A 20378-nucleotide genomic window follows, 5' to 3' on the forward strand; every position below is an offset into this window, starting at 1 on the left:
CATCATTCTGATGCAATCACTGAGCTTCATAGCATCATCATTTCTTTAAATTATACAATACAATATTGTTTAGAATTACCGGGAAAAACATACCAGTCTGAAGTGTATATTCAGAACATTTTTATTCCTCAGTGTTTATATTATTGCTATTTTAATTTATGCCTATTTAGAACTGGAAACTTTCAAAAGCTTCAGTAAACTCAGTGAATCAATAGGAAGTTATTGGTGTATGGGTTTTGCCTAATGAAAGTTATTGTTGCCTGGATAAATGGAAAATATATTTATAGATTCTGCATTCTGTAATTCTACTGTTATGTAGACTTCTTGCTCTAACGTGCCGCTTTATGAATCACAGGCGATTAGGTAAATTAGGTGATTAATCAGGATGCCTTTAAATTAGAAAGAAAAAAAAAAAAGGAGGGAAATGTGAAATAGTGAGAGAAGATAGGGTCAAAACAAAGACAAACATAGTTAAAACTCTGGAATACCTACCAAATATTACAGGGATTTTTGCAAGATTTTGCAAGGTAATTTCTAATTTTAAATTGCACAATGTAATTTATAAATTGTAATATAGTTTTGCAACATTTTGCAATATGTAAACTTTTACAAAAGTTAAAAGATGCCATTGGATAAATTAATAACCAAATAACAAGTGACCATATTTGTCAAACACAAGGTTGGAACCTTTGCCTTCCCATATTTTTGGAGTCAACTGACTGCAAGATTCGTGTCTTCATCCTCCAATCGACCAAAGATCGGAGATGACGGGCATTCTGTTTGTATTTTAAAGCTACATAGTTGTTCCACAACATCAACCTTAAAGTAAAGTAAAACTCTACCGAGATCAATCCCATTCAACTAAAAGGCATGAACTCCAATATCCTAGGTGAATTAAATAAATGTTAAGATACCGAGGCATACACTTTAATTATTTTTTCCCTAAAGCTATCAACACATAAAAATGCTAATAAACAAAACAAAAAAGCTCTAATACAATATGCCCTAGAAAGTACATTTTTTCAACACAAAGCCAGAATTTCAGGGTTACATACACTTATTTTGCTCATATGTCATTAGTCTATTAAGTAGATGCAATACAAGGAGGAGATATGCGTGGGAAGGAGAGGGGGAGGCTTGGGTTATTTAATTCTATTCATTCCATGAGTGGAACTCCCATTGACAGTTGTGGGAATAAGTGAGATATGGCCCATGGCATTTCGGCTTAGCAATCAATTAATATTGCAGTCATAGTAACTAATAACCTGATCTTCTTGTCACACTACTGTGTTTTTTGCCAAGAATAATTTTTCAAAATTCACGTAGTGATAATTTCTAGCTCTCTTTTCATTTAATCAGAATTTTAAATATAGTAATGGACTAGTCAGAAGTATATTTCTTTTCCCTTAGGAATATTTCAGATGTACTATGGAGGAGAAGAAAGAAAGAAAGAAAGAAAGAAAGAAAGAAAGAAAGAAAGAAAGAAAGAAAGAAAGAAAGAAAGAAGAAAGAAAGAAAGAAAGAAAGAAAGAAAGAAAGAAAGAAAGAAAGAAAGAAAGAAAGAAAGAAAGAAAGAAAGAAAGAAAGAAAGAAAGAAAGAAAGAAAGAAAGAAAGAAAGAAAGAAAGAAAGAAAGAAAGAAAGAAAGAAAGAAAGAAAGAAAGAAAGAAAGAAAGAAGAAGAAAGAAAGAAAGAAAGAAAGAAAGAAAGAAAGAAAGAAGAAAGAAAGAAAGAAAGAAAGAAAGAAAGAAAGAAAGAAAGAGAAAGAAAGAAAGAAAAGAAAGAAAGAAGAAAGAAGAAAGAAAGAAAGAAAGAAAGAAAGAAAGAAAGAAAGAAAGAAAGAAAGAAAGAAAGAAAGAAAGAAAGAAAGAAAGAAAGAAAGAAAGAAAGAAGAAAGAAGAAAGAAAGAAGAAAGAAAGAAAGAAAGAAAGAAAGAAAGAAAGAAAGAAAGAAAGAAAGAAAGAAAGAAAGAAGAAAGAAAGAAAGAAAGAAAGAAAGAAAGAAGAAGAAAGAAGAAAGAAGAAAGAAGAAAGAAGAAAGAAGAAAAAGAAAGAAAGAAAGAAAGAAAGAAAGAAAGAAAGAAAGAAAGAAAGAAAGAAAGAAAGAAAGAAAGAAAGAAAGAAAGAAAGAAAGAAAGAAAAGAAAGAAAGAAAGAAAGAAAGAAAGAAAGAAAGAAAGAAAGAAAGAAAGAAAGAAAGAAAGAAAGAAAGAAAGAAAGAAAAGAAAGAAAGAAGAAAGAAAGAAAGAAAATGAAAAATATCCAAAATTAGATAATGGTAATGGGGAAAAAAAAAATCCATCAGTGCTCATCAGTCATGCTGTCTAACAGAGGTGGTGAAAGACTTCCAGAGAGTGATTGAGAAGGAGGTATTAGCTATTTACCGTTTAGTGAATTAATCAAGCTAATGATCAACCCCTTAAGAATGAATTGATCAAAGTCCTATTCTAGGTCTACAATGCAGAAGGCAGTGAATTCATAGTCCAAATAGCCAATTCACATTTTTTTCAATTGTATCTGAAGGAGCATGAATCAGTATATTCAATCGATATTTACATCCTCTATAGTCCACGACAATTTCCACTAACATCCACTACAAGATTCTCTTGACTCCCACGGAGGAGAAACAAATTGCAAAAATGATCAGGGTGCATTTTTTAGTACATACAGGTCTTTCTAAAGGAAACTATTAATTTACCAACACATTGTACTCTTAAAATTCAGCACGTTCTCAGAAGCATTATCCTCATATTAAGAACTACCAATTGATTACAAAAATAGTAAATGCTCTGAATAAAATACAGTTATTACAACAGCAAATAAGCAAATAAGTAATTGTTACTGGAAACATTAATTTGTTGATATATACTGCCAATTCAGAAATACAGACATACATACCAAAGACCATCAACAACCTCAAGATTCAGGTCAGGATATTGATGATTTAAAAATATCATTTTTCAGGAGTCCAGCTGTGAGCTAATGTATTTTCTTTTTTTAAACTCAATTGCTTTAATGTAAGTTCTGTAGGGCAGGGACTATCTCAGGGCATGACTCAAATAAATTAAGAGCAATAACTTTGAGATAGAAAAATTCTATAATTTTGGAAAAGAGATGCAGGTCATTTATTAAATATCCTAACTGAATTGAATAGTTTTAGTCAGAATTTAACAGAATTTAAGTGTTTGGGGGTTTTTTTAATATAACCTTGATGCTGTAGTAAGCTTCCCTCCCAGAAAAAGCTTTTGGCTTAGGACAAAAGATTTAAAAGGCTTATCTTAAGCTTTTATAAGGATGGAATATGCTGAATTAATCTCAACGCAATAAGCTTTTTCTCAATAGCAGCTTTTACAGAAGTATCATTTGTAGATTCCCTTAATGGATGAACTGAATGACTGACTTCAAATGGTATATTTGTTGCTGACACAGCGACTTCAGGTGAAGTACGTTTAACCACGGGTTTGCTACAGAGGTCAGTGATACACACAGCAAATTTGAGTATTCAAGGTTATGATATAACTTCATGCTTAAATTGCCACTTCCAATCTCTTCTCAACTAAGTCAACCCAGAGAGGAATCATATAGACTGTATTTTTCATCTGGCAGATAATTACCAAATAGGGTATCCTATTCCATTTGTTTTATCCTTGTGACATTAGGTGGGCTATTTTCTTTAATATTCCTAGATTTTTTTTAAAAAGCTAATTTTGAGGAGTAGTATTGTCAAAGTAAATTACTGAATGCCCCACTGTTCCGTGAATGAAACACTTTGTTACCTTCATGTAGAAATGAACAAATTAATCTGTCTTTTCAGGTAGAGAGATTGGGAAGATTTTCCGGTGTGACCATCTCGGCTGGTTACCCTGAGTGGATAATGGTGTCTGATTTAGCACAATCTCTTCCATAACCAGAGCTTTACAGTCTGTGAAATTACGTGATTCGCTAAGTCAGCTTGATGCTGCATGCTACGGGTGGGAACAGAATGCAAATGGTCCTGTAATGTCAAGCAACAAACCTGCTGTCAGATGCTATGCTGGTTTTGTCTGGGATAGAGTTAATTTTCTTCACAATAGCTAGTATGGAGCCACATTTTAGATTTGTGCTGGAAACAGCGTTAATACAGAGATGTTTTAGCTATTGCTGAGCAGTGCTTGCACAGAGCCAAGGCCTGTTCTGCTTCTCACACTGCCCCAACAGCAAGCAGGCTGGGGGTGCACAAGCAGCTGGGAGGGGACACAGCCAGGACAGCTGACCCTGACTGACCAAAGGGATGTTCCACACCATATGACATCATGCTCTGCATATAAACCTGAGGGAAGAAGAAGGAAGGGGGGTACATTCAGAGTTATGGTGTTTGTCTTCCCAAGTAACAGTTGCACGTAATGAAGCCCTGCTTTCCTGGGGATGGCTGAACACCCACCTGCTGATGGGAAGCGGTGAATGAATTCCTTGTTTTGCTTTGCTTGTGTGCACAGCTTTTGCTTTACCTATTAAACTGTCTTTATCTCAGCCCACAGGTTTTCTCACTTTTACTCTTCCGATCCTCTCCCCATCCCACTGAGGGGACTGAGCAACCAGCTGCGTGGTGCTTAGTTGCCTGCTGGGGTCAAACCACGACAGATGCTTAGCAGTAGCTGATGTAGCACTAGCTTAGAGCCTTGCAATGCTCATACTAAAACAGGGCTTGTGAAAATGAAATAATACAAGAAACATAAAAGATGGAGCCTTCACTGACTTTTGCTCACGTTTAAAATACAGAGAAGCCACTAAACCTATATTGATGGCTAGAAGAAAGAAAGCACAGGGGTATCAAATAAGAATGTCAGTTCGGGGTTTTTTTAGATATTAATTACTAGCCTAAGATGGAGCAGCTGCCATGGACTCAGCTTGTATTGCAATACTGAAAAACTTGAAAACAGAACTGCCGCCTTCAGCTTGCAAACATAACCAAAACTGCATACTGAAAGCTGCCCAGGAACAGGCTATGCCGACCATTCCCACCTCACCTCATCTTCTGGAAATAGGAGAATTTCATTTAGTTGCTGGGCTGTTGCTAAGCGCCATTCACACTTCCACAACACACAGCTCTGTGAGCACCAGCCTCTCCTTTCTCCTTCCTTAGACTCCATGAGACAAAGAGACACACACGCATGTTTCTACCACAAATACTTCTGTGGTGCACTTCAAGGGTCACGCAGAAGTTTGGCAAGATGAAATGACAAAACTCTTTCTCTTGCAAGTGACATGATCACAGTTTAATTTATTTTTTTTTCCCAGATTTTTTTGACATGTTTGTCCCTGCTCTAAGCTCAGAAACCACAGAAATACTTGGTGCATTACTGGAGTAGTACAATGGAAATTCTGTATGGTCCAAGGTGTTTATTACAACAGCAGACACAAAGTTTGGATTTAATGACTTCCTTTTTAGTTAACATTATATGTATCAGAATGTGCTTTTTTTTTTTTTTTTAAATAAGAGCTTTTTCTCAAGGACTGTGTTTACCATTATAATACAATCAAAATACCTTCACGATTTCCAGAGCTCTCATGCAGATTTATATTGTTATAACACCACTTACCCTTAATGACATTTCCTTTTGCTTCATGAATGTAGCGATAACCTTTGTTATTTTGTCTTGTTGAATCGAAGATGCTCAAAGCAATTACCAGCTATGTACAACAGATCTACTTCTTACATTAATGAAACACAGTCTCTTCTAAGTCAAAAGTTTTCAAAAGGTTAGAGCCTTTTAAAGGGGCATTATACAACCTAAACCAAACTAAAAACAACGTATGGAATTGCAACTGCACAGATAAATATCCTCCTGAAATCAAGCATATTTTCTAAAATGTTAAGGCATTTAAAAAATTTAAGACCACCATAACTGGAAGAAAATATTCTGATTTTATCCAGAACAACTGAAAAGTGTTCTCCACAAGAAGGGGCTGTTTTGTTTTGTTTTATTTGGCATTGGAATACATATTTATTTTTTTAATCTTGCAATTTCCATCTAGATTTAATATGACTTATTTTCTTCTCAGTTAGCAGGAATAAAGATGTGTGTTTACAAGGAACAGAATAGCTGTCATGACTGAATTATCAGACTGTATTTCTTTCCTGTTTGACTTGAAATATTCTTCTTCCACTACCTTGAGCCAAGTGGCAGGTACTAATGGACAAAATTCTACAAGATTTGTCAGAGTTATTTATAACATTAATTGAGTAAGTTTGAACTTCTTCCACAGAGATATTCTGAAGGGCTGGAACTGTGAGAGTTCCACTGATAATTTTCAGCTGAGAGTGAACCTCTGCTTCAGCTACTAGACACCTAGATCTCTTTCAAGGAAGTGTTTAGTGCAGCTTGTATGTATTCAGCACTGAGACATGCACCAGTCCTAAAAAGGGCTTATTAAACAAACTTCTTAATTGACATGGAGCCACAGAAAATTAAGCTCATAGGTAAGCAACACTTACAGATGTCTGATTTCTCAGTGCTTTGCAACTTTCCATCAGCTCAGAACCTTTAGACAGTTGTTGCCCCAAACGAATTTTTCGTAATTTTGGAAGGTTATCCCTACTGCCTATCCCTGTTTCTAGTGAGTCAACTCTCAGAACTCCATAAATAAAACCCGTTGTGTTATTTCTCTGCCATTTCCCCAAACCATCTGCATATATTTTAGGAAGAGCATGTATGGAAATGAGTTTGTGTACATAGTTTAAAAAAATGCTATCTTATGCTCAGATAAAAAGCTATAGTGTAGAGCAAGAGAGAAGTAGACGAAAGGAAAGTAAGAGGGCCTGAGAAAAATACTTCATACTCTGCTACAGGGTTTGAATTCTACAGCCATTTCCAGCTGATTGTTGCACTATTAAAAAAACATTTGAGGTTTCATCAGCTTACACTTTTGTGTGCACACACAATTTTCTAGAATGATACCAGCTTTCTAATCAACTCAACTGAAGTAACAATATACAGGGAAAAAAAAGGGGTATCTCCCACTGTAAGAAATTGGAACTGATCACTGAAAAAAGCTCAGGGTTATAAAGAACGAAGTGGTTTTGCTAGACTAATGACTGAGATATAATTTTCAAGTAGCACAAAAGATTCCCCAGAGCTGTGGAAGAGGCCAGGCTGTTCCTCAGTCCTTGGCTACACTATTGAACATGCTCTGTGAGATACCGCATACTTGGATCTCTTTATTTACCTTAGTTTTGATTTTTCTTTTTGCTTTTTTCATCTCTGTGCTTGTGAAGAATTGCAGAAGGTCCTCCTGCAATAGGTGTGGGACCGCTGGTGGGACCATTTTACTCTGCTCTTTAACAGGATGTCATAACAGACAAATTAGTTAGGGCGATGCTCCTAACCAACCCTCTGCTAGTTGCTATTCCTAATCTAACTGTAGAGATATTTAAGAGGGATTTCTCTCAGATGATATTGATGTCTGTCTCCCAAAAAGGTGGGAAGGAAGAGAACACTGCAAACAGGATTCAGTTTTAGGTGGCTGGTTGAAGCTGAGGTCTTCCTCTGCTTCGATATGTAAGCAATGGGTCAGTAAATTCATCAGGACAAAATCCAAGGCTCTAGCATGGGCTTAAAACAGAAAGCATGGGTATTTTCATGTGAGTTGCCGAAACTCTGTACTGACTTTGGTTCTAAGCCTGAAATACTTTGTACCTTGCAGAAACAGGCATCATTAAATTTTCTATCTTATAAGCCAAATGTCAGGAACTATTATATCCTGTAAAGCATGCAACTTCCTTCTGGGACTTAGTTAATAAAAGTAATCTGTACTCAGATGATTTTCTCACTGCATTACTTGGTGTATTAATTGTTATTGCTCTATACTATAGAAATTACTTTTATCCATACAGCGATTCATACGTAAGAAACTTACTGAAATCATTTGAACTTCGAGATGTATAAAACTGCAAGTTCAGGCTCAGCAGGAATAAGCCATTCTGCTTATGATCTAAACTATTATTTCTAATCTACTAATGAGTTCAGTTAACTCAGTTCCAGACTCCCAACAGCGGTAGCTCTGTGCAGGACAAAGAACCTGTATTCTTTGGTGGGAATGAGGACAAATGTAACCACACGAGCTAATTCCAGCCTTCACTGCTATTGGACTCAATGATACACTGCTATTGTTCTGTAAGGATTAGCTTCCCAGAAGCTGAAGAGACCTTCTTTGTGTGTTTATCTTTAAATGTTTTAGTGCAGATTTACACTACAGAATATTGGTCATGCTATTTAAAATGTGATTATCTTTGCAGTTTGCCATGCCAAAGAGTTTACTACGAAAGTACCCATGGTGACTACAGTCTCTCCCTGCCACACAACAAATATCTTAATTTACAAGTTGCTTTTAATGAGGAAATGTCAAAATTTAAAACAGCACTATACATAATATTGTCCAACTAAGAAACAGAGGCTCAGTTTATATTTTTAGCATAAATTTACACAAACACCACCAGGTTCAAAAAATGCGGAGTCTGAATTTCATGGAGAGTGCATTAGTCTAAGGAAAAGAAATTAAAACCAAAATCAAACACTATGAACCAAAATTAAGAATTTGACATATAAAATGCAAACCACTAAAAATAAGAGAAGCAAAGTTGAAAAGTAGGTTTCATTAAAGTAATTTCATTTTTAACTATTATTTTTAGCCTAAGTATCATGGGCAAGAATTTGCTTTATATGTCTACATACATATACTTCAGAAATATAGCTATAGAAAGATATACCATATGCTTAATGCATATTTATATAAGGAATTCTACCAACATTTGGTAGGTTTACAAACTCTGAGGTTGCATAGGAGAACAGAAGTATTCAATAAATGAAAGCAAAATAAGATACCTGTCTCAGGTATTTCCTTTCTGACTTAGTGCAGTGAAAAATCAGACTGTTATGCAAACATTGGATGCAATAAATAAGATTAAACATTGCTCTGCATCAAGCTAGGGAAGAGCAAAAGCTTTATCCATATACTGAAGTCGAATTTTTGAAAATAAAGTCACCATTATGAGGTCATAAAGCCCCCAGGATTAAGAAAATAGCCTGAGAACTATGAAATTCTTCCAAACCACAATAAAATTACATAAGTTTATTTTTAATTTGGGCAGTTCAATAATCTTTCTATTAAGTCCTATGAGGGCAATTAGCATATTTAAATATCTTCTTACAGCAAAAATCATGCACCTGTTGTTACCAAAGCCTATGTATTTTCAAGTGTACCAGTTTTCTGTGTATGAAATGTCTGTTACTTGTCTTGCTGCTCCCATACAGAGCCGGACAGACTGGATTCCTCATTGTAATGATACTATTAATTTCCACAGAAGCCACCTCAGTTTAGAAACCGAGTAAATCTCACACTATTTTCATTGTCCTGGTGCTACTATTCAGAAAGAGCTGTGAATACTATATCCATTTTTTCACTGTGTCTGGGAGGTGTATGGAAGGAATAATCAGTAGTTTATGTCCTTGTCCCCTATGCAGCTTTAATACAGTCCCCATGGTTATTAATGCAAAATAAATGCTTAAGCCCCAACCACTGGTGGCGACGCCGTATCACGTAATAGAGGGGAGAGAGGACTGAGATCTTCCAAAGCTTCCTGAGCACATGAGATGGGCCAGTACAATTTACATTTAGAACAATTGCTGAAAAATTAAATTCTATAGCCTCTGTTGTGGTAATATGAGTCAAAGGGAAGTTTGTTGATCATTTCTTATATCTATTTCTCAAAGGAGCTGTATCTATTTAACTACAAATACAACTGTAAACTAATGTAAATCCACAAATCAACCCTTGATTCAGTGTGAAAGAAGCTTGATTAACTTAAATCAGCCAGCAAAACTGATATAAGTATATCCACAGAGGCATATTAACTACTAATATTTTAAAATATTTGATTTAAATTCATTCAGTTTTTTAACAAAGCCCAGGTCCCCTGGAAGTCACACAAAATGGTTTGCCCAAGCCTGCTCAGTTAAACTTAATTTAACTGAATCTGTAAACATCTTCATAACATATGTGAGCCCTTTTGAAGCCACTGAGGTCCCTAATGTTTTTCAATTTGTCTTGGGATCGTTAGCAATACTGTTCAAAGTGTCCCTAAGAACTATATTACAGATGGGAGGCTGCTCAGGAGTCTTTGCTGTTACCACACTTTTGTCAGCTTTTCACAGGACAAGTTTACACTCTGAGAGCAGGTCACCAGTACAAGTGATCTGAAAAACAGACCACCCATACCAGCTTCATTTGCTATTGTTTTCATTCTTCTGTTTTCAAATGGGTAGGCTTTCTAGTGTCCAATAGCAGATGCTCCAAATTCCCCGCTGGCAAGGATTGGTGTGTGAACAACATGCATCAAAGGAAAAGAAACAGGAAAAAGTTAGACCAGTACTTCAAGCACTGTATCAAATATGCAGATTTGCAAGGGTGGGGACACACAGAGAAAGAGAGAGAAAGTTAGACCCATGAAATAATCAGTACGATGGCAGACTTTTTAAATGCAGTATGGAACCAAGACATACACTGCATGTTCCAGCCGTGTTGTAGAAGTTCTGACAGACATCTTTACAAGACCATTCTGCTTAGGAAAAATCTTTAAAAGGCCAGCACACTGAAATAGAAATATGAGCGAGCTAGTTAACTTCAATATAGTACGTATCTTAAAATTCTTTCAAGAAGCCAAATACTTAGAACTTCTAATTCAATTGGAGCCAATCCACATTAAAGATGATTGCCAACAATACTGCCAGTAACAATAATCATAAACAAAGCATCAAACATTATAAAATAAACCACAGCTTTTCATGAATTTATGTATTTACAGGCCAGATTATAATATTCTGACTCATCTCCATAAGCATTTCATTCCAACACAACCCATTTTTTTCATTGATACAGTCCTCAGCATGATTATCTGTATGTGGTCTGTGAGAGAAGGAAAATTCATCCTTCAGAAAATTCTTATGACTTTACACTGTGGAGATGAGAACTAGGCAAACTCTCCAGATGATGGTTACATCTGACCTTTGGAATCTTACTTGCTTTAACCTTGTCACTAAAAGATCTAAGAGCCACATACAATTCTTCTGATGTTCAGAGACCTTCATGTAAGTTACATTTGCATGCAAAGACTAAATTTCTAAAATGTGAGTCCCAACATCCTTTCCTTTTTTTTTTTTCCCCTCAGACTTACCTGGTTTCATCAATATAAACTGCCTCCAGTACAGATGCTGCATATTCAATATTCTTTTTTAAATCCACCACATTAATGTCACCCTTCTCCAGCTGCTTTACCAAGCATCTTAATCTGTGAAAAAGAAAATAAAAATATCAGTGTGTTGCATATATCAAATTTTAGTGACTGCATTTTCTATTTGAAATATTGCAACCAACACAACAGCCAGAGTAGAGACAAGAGATCATCACCGCATCTCTTTTAGAAAAATACAGGTTTAGAACACACATAACAATGAACAGTTGTATGTTTTTACAGCTTGCTAAATTTGTAAGGTCTACTAAGAAAATGACTATACACTCCAGTAAGATAGAGAGGACGCAGTTGCTACCATCAGAGTGATTTCATATTAATTTCTGAAATTGCTATCATGCCTGAGTCTCTAATTTTGCTTAAATAATAAAAGAAACTTTGCAAGTTGTCTTATAATTTTTCTGTGCTTAGAACAGTGATTATGATTTTTTAATTTCCACTATATACTGATTTTGCTTCATTTAAACATCTTTAATTTTTATTTAGGCCTCCAGTATGTTTTTGCTGCAGAATTTGTATTTCCTATTAGCGTGAGCTAATGGGTCCATTGTTTCTGTGTTTACAGAAAATTCACCATTATATCAGATGAAAGGTTATGCCTACGGCATTAGAAAAATCCAAATATTTTCCCAAGTGATTTTACTTTTAGCTTTGAGAACTTTCTTTTACATTACAAACATGGATAAGCCCAAAGGGGATTTTTGTAGTGCTTCAACTCATGCCTCTGTAGAAATATACTTTTATAGATAAACTCCCTGAATACCAGATTTTTCCTAAACGCTCTGATGAGAAGAACACTTCTGACAGTGCTCAACTTAACCATCCAGGGTAGTATTAGAGTGAAATGAAAACCTTATCAGTAACTGTGACTAAATGGATGCTTAAAGAAATATGGGTATTTTCCTTCTTTCTATGCTATATGTTCAAGTTAAATCATCTACAGTTTCGTATCATGCAAGATAAAGATTTCTGTAATTAAAGACATGTCATTGTTTTAACATAGCTTTCATGGAATAATCATTTTTATGTGTATGAAATGTGAAAAAATTGACGCAAGGATTTGGTAAAAAGTGGTTTGAAATTGAGTCAACACTAAGCTGAATATACTTTCAGAAAAAAATCATTATTTATGACTAGAAAGAGTATATACAAGAATATATGTTATATAATAATATTATATATACACAGTATATTATTTTTATTTGCACCTAATTAAAATGTACTAATTAAAAAATGCAGTGATATTCAAAACAAATTCCTCAAACTCAGAAAGTACTCTTCTATCATAAAACCACTTTCACATTTTTTCTTTATATTTCTTTGACCTAAGTATAATTATGTCCAAGCCTGTAAGGATAACTTTAGCAAATGGAATTTTAAGACCAGCCTCCTCAGTTTTCCAAAGTCTTAATTCAATTCAAATTCAACAGAACATAACACAAATAAGATTCTTACCAACCATATTGGTATTTTACATAGTGCATTGCATATCAATAGAATGGAAAATTTAGTGTTAAAACATTTTCTCAGAGAAGTGAGGTGGGATGAAATACTGCGAGAGCGCATCTTCTACACAGAAATAACCTTATGCATTGGGAGGCAGTTGCAGTACATAACTCCTGCCACTTTGGAGGTACCCATAGACTGAAGAAGTTAATTCATAGACACTCACGTTGCAGTACCCAGCACACCCACTGTAACTCTCCTGGGAGGTGTGCTCCTCAGCAATGCACCCCAACAGACACACAACCCCTCCTGAGCACCAACGCCCCAATGCCTGGGTGAGTCTGGCAGCAGCAGCATCATCATCACTGCTTGCAAATAGCCATAGGGTGGTTCTACCACTTGCACTGCTCCCTCCGTGTTTGACAGAGCATGTTTCCAAATCACACTTTCCAAAGTATTAGAAGCATAAATGAAGATAAAAATGCAACGCTTCACAGCAAGGGACCAGGCTACGGTAGAACAATATTAGCTCAAAATTACTTCAAATCCTACAGTTTCCAGTGGTTCTATGTTTTCTCAGGGCACAGATGAGATGACAGATATGCGGAATCATTTTTACACTTGCAGGAGGAAAGGAATCCCTGAGGGAGCCTTTAAGCCACAGTGACCTTGCAATATCTCGCTGCACAGGTGGCAGTCAGCTTGCCCTGTAGTTTTAGTTTATATTCTAGAAGGAATGCCGAACACAGTAACAAACCAGTCCATTTGGAAAAGCTGCTCAGGCAGAGTTAAAGCGATTCTGAAGAAGTTACAGAATCACAAAAGGGCAAAACCCTTCTAATTCAGTGATGACCAGTGACCTTGTCATCTCATGCATCCATGCTTTGTGGAGATGTGCTCAGGAGTGTCTGTAGCTGACTCAGTGCAGATCTGTCATAGAACCACAGGATAATTTTGGTCGGAAGAGACCTCCACCTTACCCAAGCTTTTGCTCAAAGCAGGGCCATCTTCAAAGTTAGGTATAACTTCAAAGTTACATCCAACTTCTGGGAGGCATTTCCACTCAAGTTTTGAATGCACGGAGATTTCACAAACTCTCTGGGAAACCAGTTTCAATGTTTAACCAGCCTCACAGTGGATTAATTTTTCCCCAATATTTAACTGGAATGTCCTTTGCAGCAACTCGTGCCTGGTGGCTCCCAACCTTTGCTATGCCCATCCAAGAAAAATCTGGCTCTACCTACAGAACTACTTCCCACTAGCAAGCTGAACACAGCAATAAAATCCTTCCGTAGTGCTGCTGATCAGACACTTGTCAGGTGATAATCATGAGGTCAACCCAAGAAATTAGAAAGATGGACTTCCAGAGCTGCAAAATTAAGTGGGTTATAATGATATATGAATGATCTGAATATATTCAACATATTATGCATTAAAGTGAAATAGCCACAGAGTTTAAGAGCTGACATTTCATTAATGAAATTAACATTTTAGTAAAGAATAAATATGTCAATTTGTAAGACAAACCAGTAAGTGCTAAAATAATCATAGATCATAAAATGGACCAGGAAATGTAGCAAAAAAGAATTATTGTCCCAGCTGTATTGAGCAGGATTTTTATTTGTTTGTTTTCTTCTAATTAAGTGTGATAAATTGAAAACAGACATAAGACATACCATTAGAAAACCTGAAATGCCACTTAAAATCGGAGCTAATTGTATTACCCTGACTGTGAACTGTGCTACTGTGAAATAATAGACAGCAACAAGAATAAAAAATGGAGGGGCTGTTCTGTGAAATAAAAAAACGGACAGTTTGAACTGGTTTAAGGTGCAAAGGAAATGGTATGCAGAGTTAATATGACACAACATGAAAAAAAAAGAGATTTTTAGAGAAAAATAAACAGATAATTTCTCTCGGGAGAACTGAAAACTGCATTTTAAAACAAGCAGCCCTGGTTTGTAAGGGAAAAAGAGACATCTGCAATTAATAAAGGGAGTGGGTGGAGAACCATATTCTGTCATACTGGGTAAACACCATTAAGAGCGCTGTGGTATTAAATGTTTTTACAGACCATCCAAATGTGCTCTGCTCCTACCTATCTTTAACAGTGCTGTCTGTGATGTTACCAGGACTGGTGTTTCCCCGTTCCTCACCTCCCCGTGCAGTTGAGCCTTTGTCCAACTGTGGGCAATAAGCTTTGAGGCCCACCCAGCAACACAGGCTAACCAGGAGAAAAACGAGGATTTTATTAGGAGCCAAAGTTACATGTCCTCGATTAACAGTATCAAAATCACGACACAGTTGTTCCCTCCTTCCTCAGTAAAATTCTCCCATGTTTGAATTAAAGTCTCAATAAATCTATTGTAACTTTTACAGGTTGTAAAAGAAGATAAGGAATCAGGGATTAAAAAAGACTTTTTGGAATGTCATCATCAGAAAATGTGTTCTTCTATAGAACCAAGCAAAGTTCAACAAGAAAAATATGTTTGGAAATACTGAATTGTCCTAAACACAGATTAAAAAAATAACAAAGAGAAGTGCCAGGGGTGGGATTACTTAAGAAGGGAGATCATAAGGTAGAGAAGCAGAGGAGCTGGAAAAATTCAATTTCAGATTTTAAGATTTTAAATAAATCAGATTTTAAATAAATTACCAGTAATTGCTGAGAATAAGTGAAAGGTTCAGCATAACAGCCTTCAAGAACCAAGAGAGGAAAATTCAGCCTTAAGTTAGCTTCTGAACCTGAGAAAAAGACCCTGTGACTGCTTTCCCAAAGGTTGCCTTTATCTGTCATCTGAGTCTCCTCGCCATCCAGCACTGCAAAGAAACAGCTTTCTAACTTACACATCTGGACTTCACTTAAAACTGTTTTGGAAACTTTGTACAAAAAAAGCTGGCTTTTGCCACAGATCCTATTAAAGGGGAAGTGAAATAAACTGTAAAAATAAACTGTAAACTAACCCTGCTTCCTATTATATTTTGAAATTAATGGAAGTCACTGTAGAAGATGGGCAATGGATACATGGATAATTCTTTGAAAATAATAAACACACGCTAATGATAATTACAGAGAAATAATTAATATTCAATGCCAGTTTAAAAATTATCTGTGTTAAGTCAAATCCAATTACAAGTTGTAAATCATTATGTTCCCATGAAGCAGTTGAGAAAAGCCTAGCTGCGTGCCAAAAGTATTAATTCCTTGAAAAGATTACAAGCAAATACTGACAAGGTGTTAAAAAGTTTAAGGACAGAAAACAAGACTATTTTCTGTGAACAACTGTTATATGTTTTATTTGGACTATTTAATATTGAATAGGAAAATTAAATGGATAATTGTATCCATTATTATACAAGTGATTTGACCCTCTAAATGAGCATTACAAACTAAGAATGGGATCATATGTAACGTGAAATTAAAAGCAAAGAGGACAATAACCATATTCTGGCAATATGGTTTATCACAGTTTAAACACCACTAGTTTTTAAAAACTATGGGGAAGTGGGAAATTTTCCTCTAAAACTATTTAGAATTAAAACTGGAAAACAGTTTTGTTAGGTGTAGTGATTCTTGTAATAATCAGCTGAATAATTTTCACAAAAGCATTGCTCACCCAGTCGTTCATCAGCTTTCAAAGTTACATCCTCAGTCAAACATGAACACTCTAAAAAAGGGCCAATATCCAGCAATTCCAAATCATTAACAATGGGAAGTTCAGCTCATCTATTCTAATCCCAGACTCCAAGTTGGTTTACATACCTACACATTTGAGATTCAGGAAAATATTTGAATTAGGAGAAATCCAAAATGCGAATAACAAAATTTCATCTTGGAAAAGTCACAACAAATAAAACATACCCCTATTTCACCTGAATTCCAAAATTCCCTACATAAATTGCCCCAATACCAATTATTTTTATGTAAATCAGTGTAATTTTAATTCTACACTTCTCTACTAGGAACATGCATGTATAGAATAAACCTTTATCTGAATACATCATTCCATCCAACACATACTTTAAAATAATCTGGATCTGAAAGAAAAAAACAAATTTTAATAATAAAAATCAACCATGCTCTCACTTTTTCAAGTAAAATATTACAATATATGGATTACTACAAATCTTTTATTATAACTAAGGATATAATTCCTTTTTTGTGTTTTCTGCAAGACGGAAAAAAAATATTGACTATGAAAAAAGAAAATCCCAGATACAGTTGTAATATTTGTAATACATGGTTATAAAAGTCTAGACCTGATCATGCAAATGGATGAGAGATACTGGGAAAAAATACCCAGAATATGTTAATAAATATTCAGGAGTTATCCCTTTGGGTAGCCACTCCTGTTTCCCTGCTTCTATCTGCAGTTACAAAGTCGCCGACTAACATGGTTACCCTTTAGTTCAAGGTTTTTTACATTACGGTAGGGAATAACATGCTGATACAGGGACATCTTGCAAGTCAAGGCAAGGCCAACGTATCAGTGGAGAGCAAGGATCAGAACCGACAGCTCTTGACTCAGAGCTTGATGTGCATTTTGCTGCCCTAAAATCATAAAAAACGCAGTTTCAAATGCAGTTACCTAATATTTCTTCTAATTAGAGGTACTGTCTCTCCATAAATTCTGGTATTGAGAAATGCAAGAAAGATACATCACATTTTCAGTGCTGCAAATGTGTTTCATGAAATTGCTTCTAAGTCATTGCTGTGTCTGAGCATATGCACAGGAAGCCTTGTGGTTGCTAAGGGTTTCACGAATCACATTCATTTCATGATTATTTTAAGCATATGAGTGGTACACACTGATCTGTAATTATGATTCAGTCATTAGAAAATAAATATTGAATACACTGGTAATGCAGCCAACATTTATGATATACCAAAACTTCAGTCCCATATTGAAGAATTAAAATAGAAGTTGTGCAGCTATATAACATACACTGAAATTTACACTTTCTAAATGATAAAACTCTGCATTTTCATGGTGATAGAATTGCCTTGGCTCTTTAAATATTGATCATGTTTATGCAAGAGGAAGTTATTTTCCTTCAGACAGGCGTTGTCTATTAGGCTTCAATTAATTTTACCTTACTCATCCTATAAATTTATTATTTAGCTGTATAAATATTATCCTTTGGGTCTCAGCCAGTAACAGCTTCAAGTATGTTTAAAGGCTTAATCAAAATTTAGTCAAAATTGCTAAGTTTTCTTTAGCACCTAGCTGAAATCACAGAAAGCCATGGTGTCTTAACATGGTTTCCGTGTGAAACTATAAACCGTTCCAAGCTCTCTAAAGTATTTTTGAATTTTTGCATAATTCTCAACAAACCTGATCAAGCAAATTGGAAGTGCCTGAGAAGCCTTAGTGTCTTGACCTCAGTGACACTAAAGGTCTGCTATTTTCAGCTCTGTAACCTTTCACCATCATCATCATCTCTACCTGCTGCTCTGGAGAGACACCTCAGAGGAGAAGGCTCATCTGAAATCCTGTTGCTGCTGCTCTTCCCTGCTGGCTCTTTCACCTCCCCCTGTCACTCAACCTTCCACAAAAGTAACTTTCACCATCATAGCCAATGCATGTCATCAGCACAAATTCCCATACATGTGAACTTCTCTCATGTTCCTTTGTGCACACCCAAGATACAGAATGAAACCTATTTCAGCCAAGCTTTAAGAGTCTTTCAAACCTCTCTCTTCTGAGAATTAACCATCACCAGTGTAAGTTTTTTCATCTGTTCAATTGCTTTCCAAATTGAAGATTAATGAAAAAAATCCTCAAACTTCAAATTAGTGACGATGTACATACATTCAGGTGTTTTATCTCTCTTCTGTTAGATCCAACAAGTAAAAAACTAGTCTTTTCTTACCCTAAACTCTGTAACTGTTTTCATTGCCTCAATATAATTTCCATTATCTGATATTCCCATTTCAAAATCAATCCATAAAATCAAAGACAAATAATGCCCTACCTATAATACTGATTTGTAAATTGCAAATTATCCTTCTAATGGCTTTTGCTGAATATTTATTTTTGTCTGAAGATTGACATTTTATCTATAAGGTTCCCCTGTTATAGAGTGCTATAAAGAGTGGTAGCTAAAGCTATTTCATTTTGAAGTTGCCGAATACTTGAACGGTCTATGTGTCTCAAAGCCTTCATCACAATCCAGCTAAATTCACTATCAACAGCAAGCTGGGAAATCAAATGTAAGCTCATCACCTGCCAAAAATCACGCTTGATGGAAGACTCAGTGTATCTTACTTGCTGGAGCTAATGCGATAAACACACAGAAAAGGCACATAGTCCTTATTCCCTATAGCCATTTTAAAAGCTCAATTTTTTCTGCAGACAGCAGCTTTGAGCACAGTGATTGAAGAAGCTGCTAAAAGGCAGAAGTTAAGCCTCTAAATCCTGCAAAGCAGTCCTCTCCATTATTTAAAAAAAAAAAAAAAAAAAAAGTATTCCATGGCAGAAGCAGGATGTTTCTAAACAGACCACGTCACACTCACATTTGAGTGTTGGCTCTATATTCCAGCAAGAAAGTTGTATCCAAACCTCTGTGCCACTGTAAATTACCAGAGGAGCACAGGCCTGGCACATCTCGCTGTCTGTGCTTCAGAGGAACTCTCTTAGCCCTACCTCACAGCTCTCACTCATCAGAACTGCATCTCCCATACTTCTAAGAAAGATCATGACCTACTTTTGCCCCAGGAATGGTCACGGGAGACCATGGAATTCATGGGAGATGCTTGCTGGTTTAAGTTCCTGTTAGAAGGTGTTTCTCCAGATGACAGTATTATGCCCCAATCCCTCTCCCCTTCACATGATCCAAACTGTTTTAATATGATTGCGATGCACTAAATATTTGATCACACAACCCTGCAAATGGAGTCTCTCTTGTCAGCAGCTAGATAAATTTAATGGTTTGAAAATGTTTGTGTTCTCCCTCTTATGTTCCCTCTGCTTCCCAGTACTGCTAGAAACTACATTTTGCTTTCTACTCTTGAAACTCATGGATGAGAGAATATCTTCTCATGCAGTGGTATCTTATCAACTTATCAATTATCACAGAATGATAAGGGTTTGGAAATGGATCTTTCATTACTTTTTCTTTTATTCTGTCTCTCCTCTCATTCACCCTGAAGTCATTGGTATACCCATCCTGAACCAACATGTTGAATATCTCCTTCATTCCTTAGAACCAGAAAAATCTGGATTGAAGAATGTTGATATTCATCTTTTGAAAAAAGCATGCAAAGAGGTAGAAAGTCCTTTTAGAAACATTAAGAACAAGCTATCATATACAAAGTCAGCTGATCTTTCAATTAAGAATGCATTAACCGGAACTGGTAACTTTGTACTGACAATATTTTCTAGGCTACTACTAAGAAAATATGTTGCTGTCATTGTGAAGGCTTTTGAAAGCCTTTTTGGTGCAGTTTCTGCAGTTGTTAAGCACAGAAGACTGGTAAGTGTTTGGCACTAAAAATAATATCATTGCCTAATGATCAAAGAATCTTCATCTACGACACCTACCACGAGTATCCTTCCCTCTACTTGACAGAGTCACATATGAGCAAACAACCCAGGAAATCTCCTTCATTGACATTAAAATAATGACACTTTGATCTGTGATTTCTCTA

The 20378-nt window shown here is 35.8% G+C and overlaps 1 protein-coding gene across 4 annotated transcripts in view; it reads right to left on the reverse strand.

Moving 5' to 3' along the window:
- PDE1A (phosphodiesterase 1A) overlaps nt 1–20378 on the reverse strand; it is a 164615-nt gene that overhangs the window by 53282 nt on the left and 90955 nt on the right. For all 4 annotated transcript variants that reach the window (XM_074911024.1, XM_074911025.1, XM_074911023.1 and 1 more), the window contains exon 2: nt 11207–11320. In XM_074911024.1, coding sequence (XP_074767125.1) covers nt 11207–11320 — 114 coding nt within the window. The remainder of the gene's footprint in view (nt 1–11206; nt 11321–20378) is intronic.

The sequence above is a fragment of the Athene noctua genome, chromosome 7, assembly GCF_965140245.1.
Source record: "Athene noctua chromosome 7, bAthNoc1.hap1.1, whole genome shotgun sequence".
Classification (NCBI taxonomy): domain Eukaryota; kingdom Metazoa; phylum Chordata; class Aves; order Strigiformes; family Strigidae; genus Athene; species Athene noctua.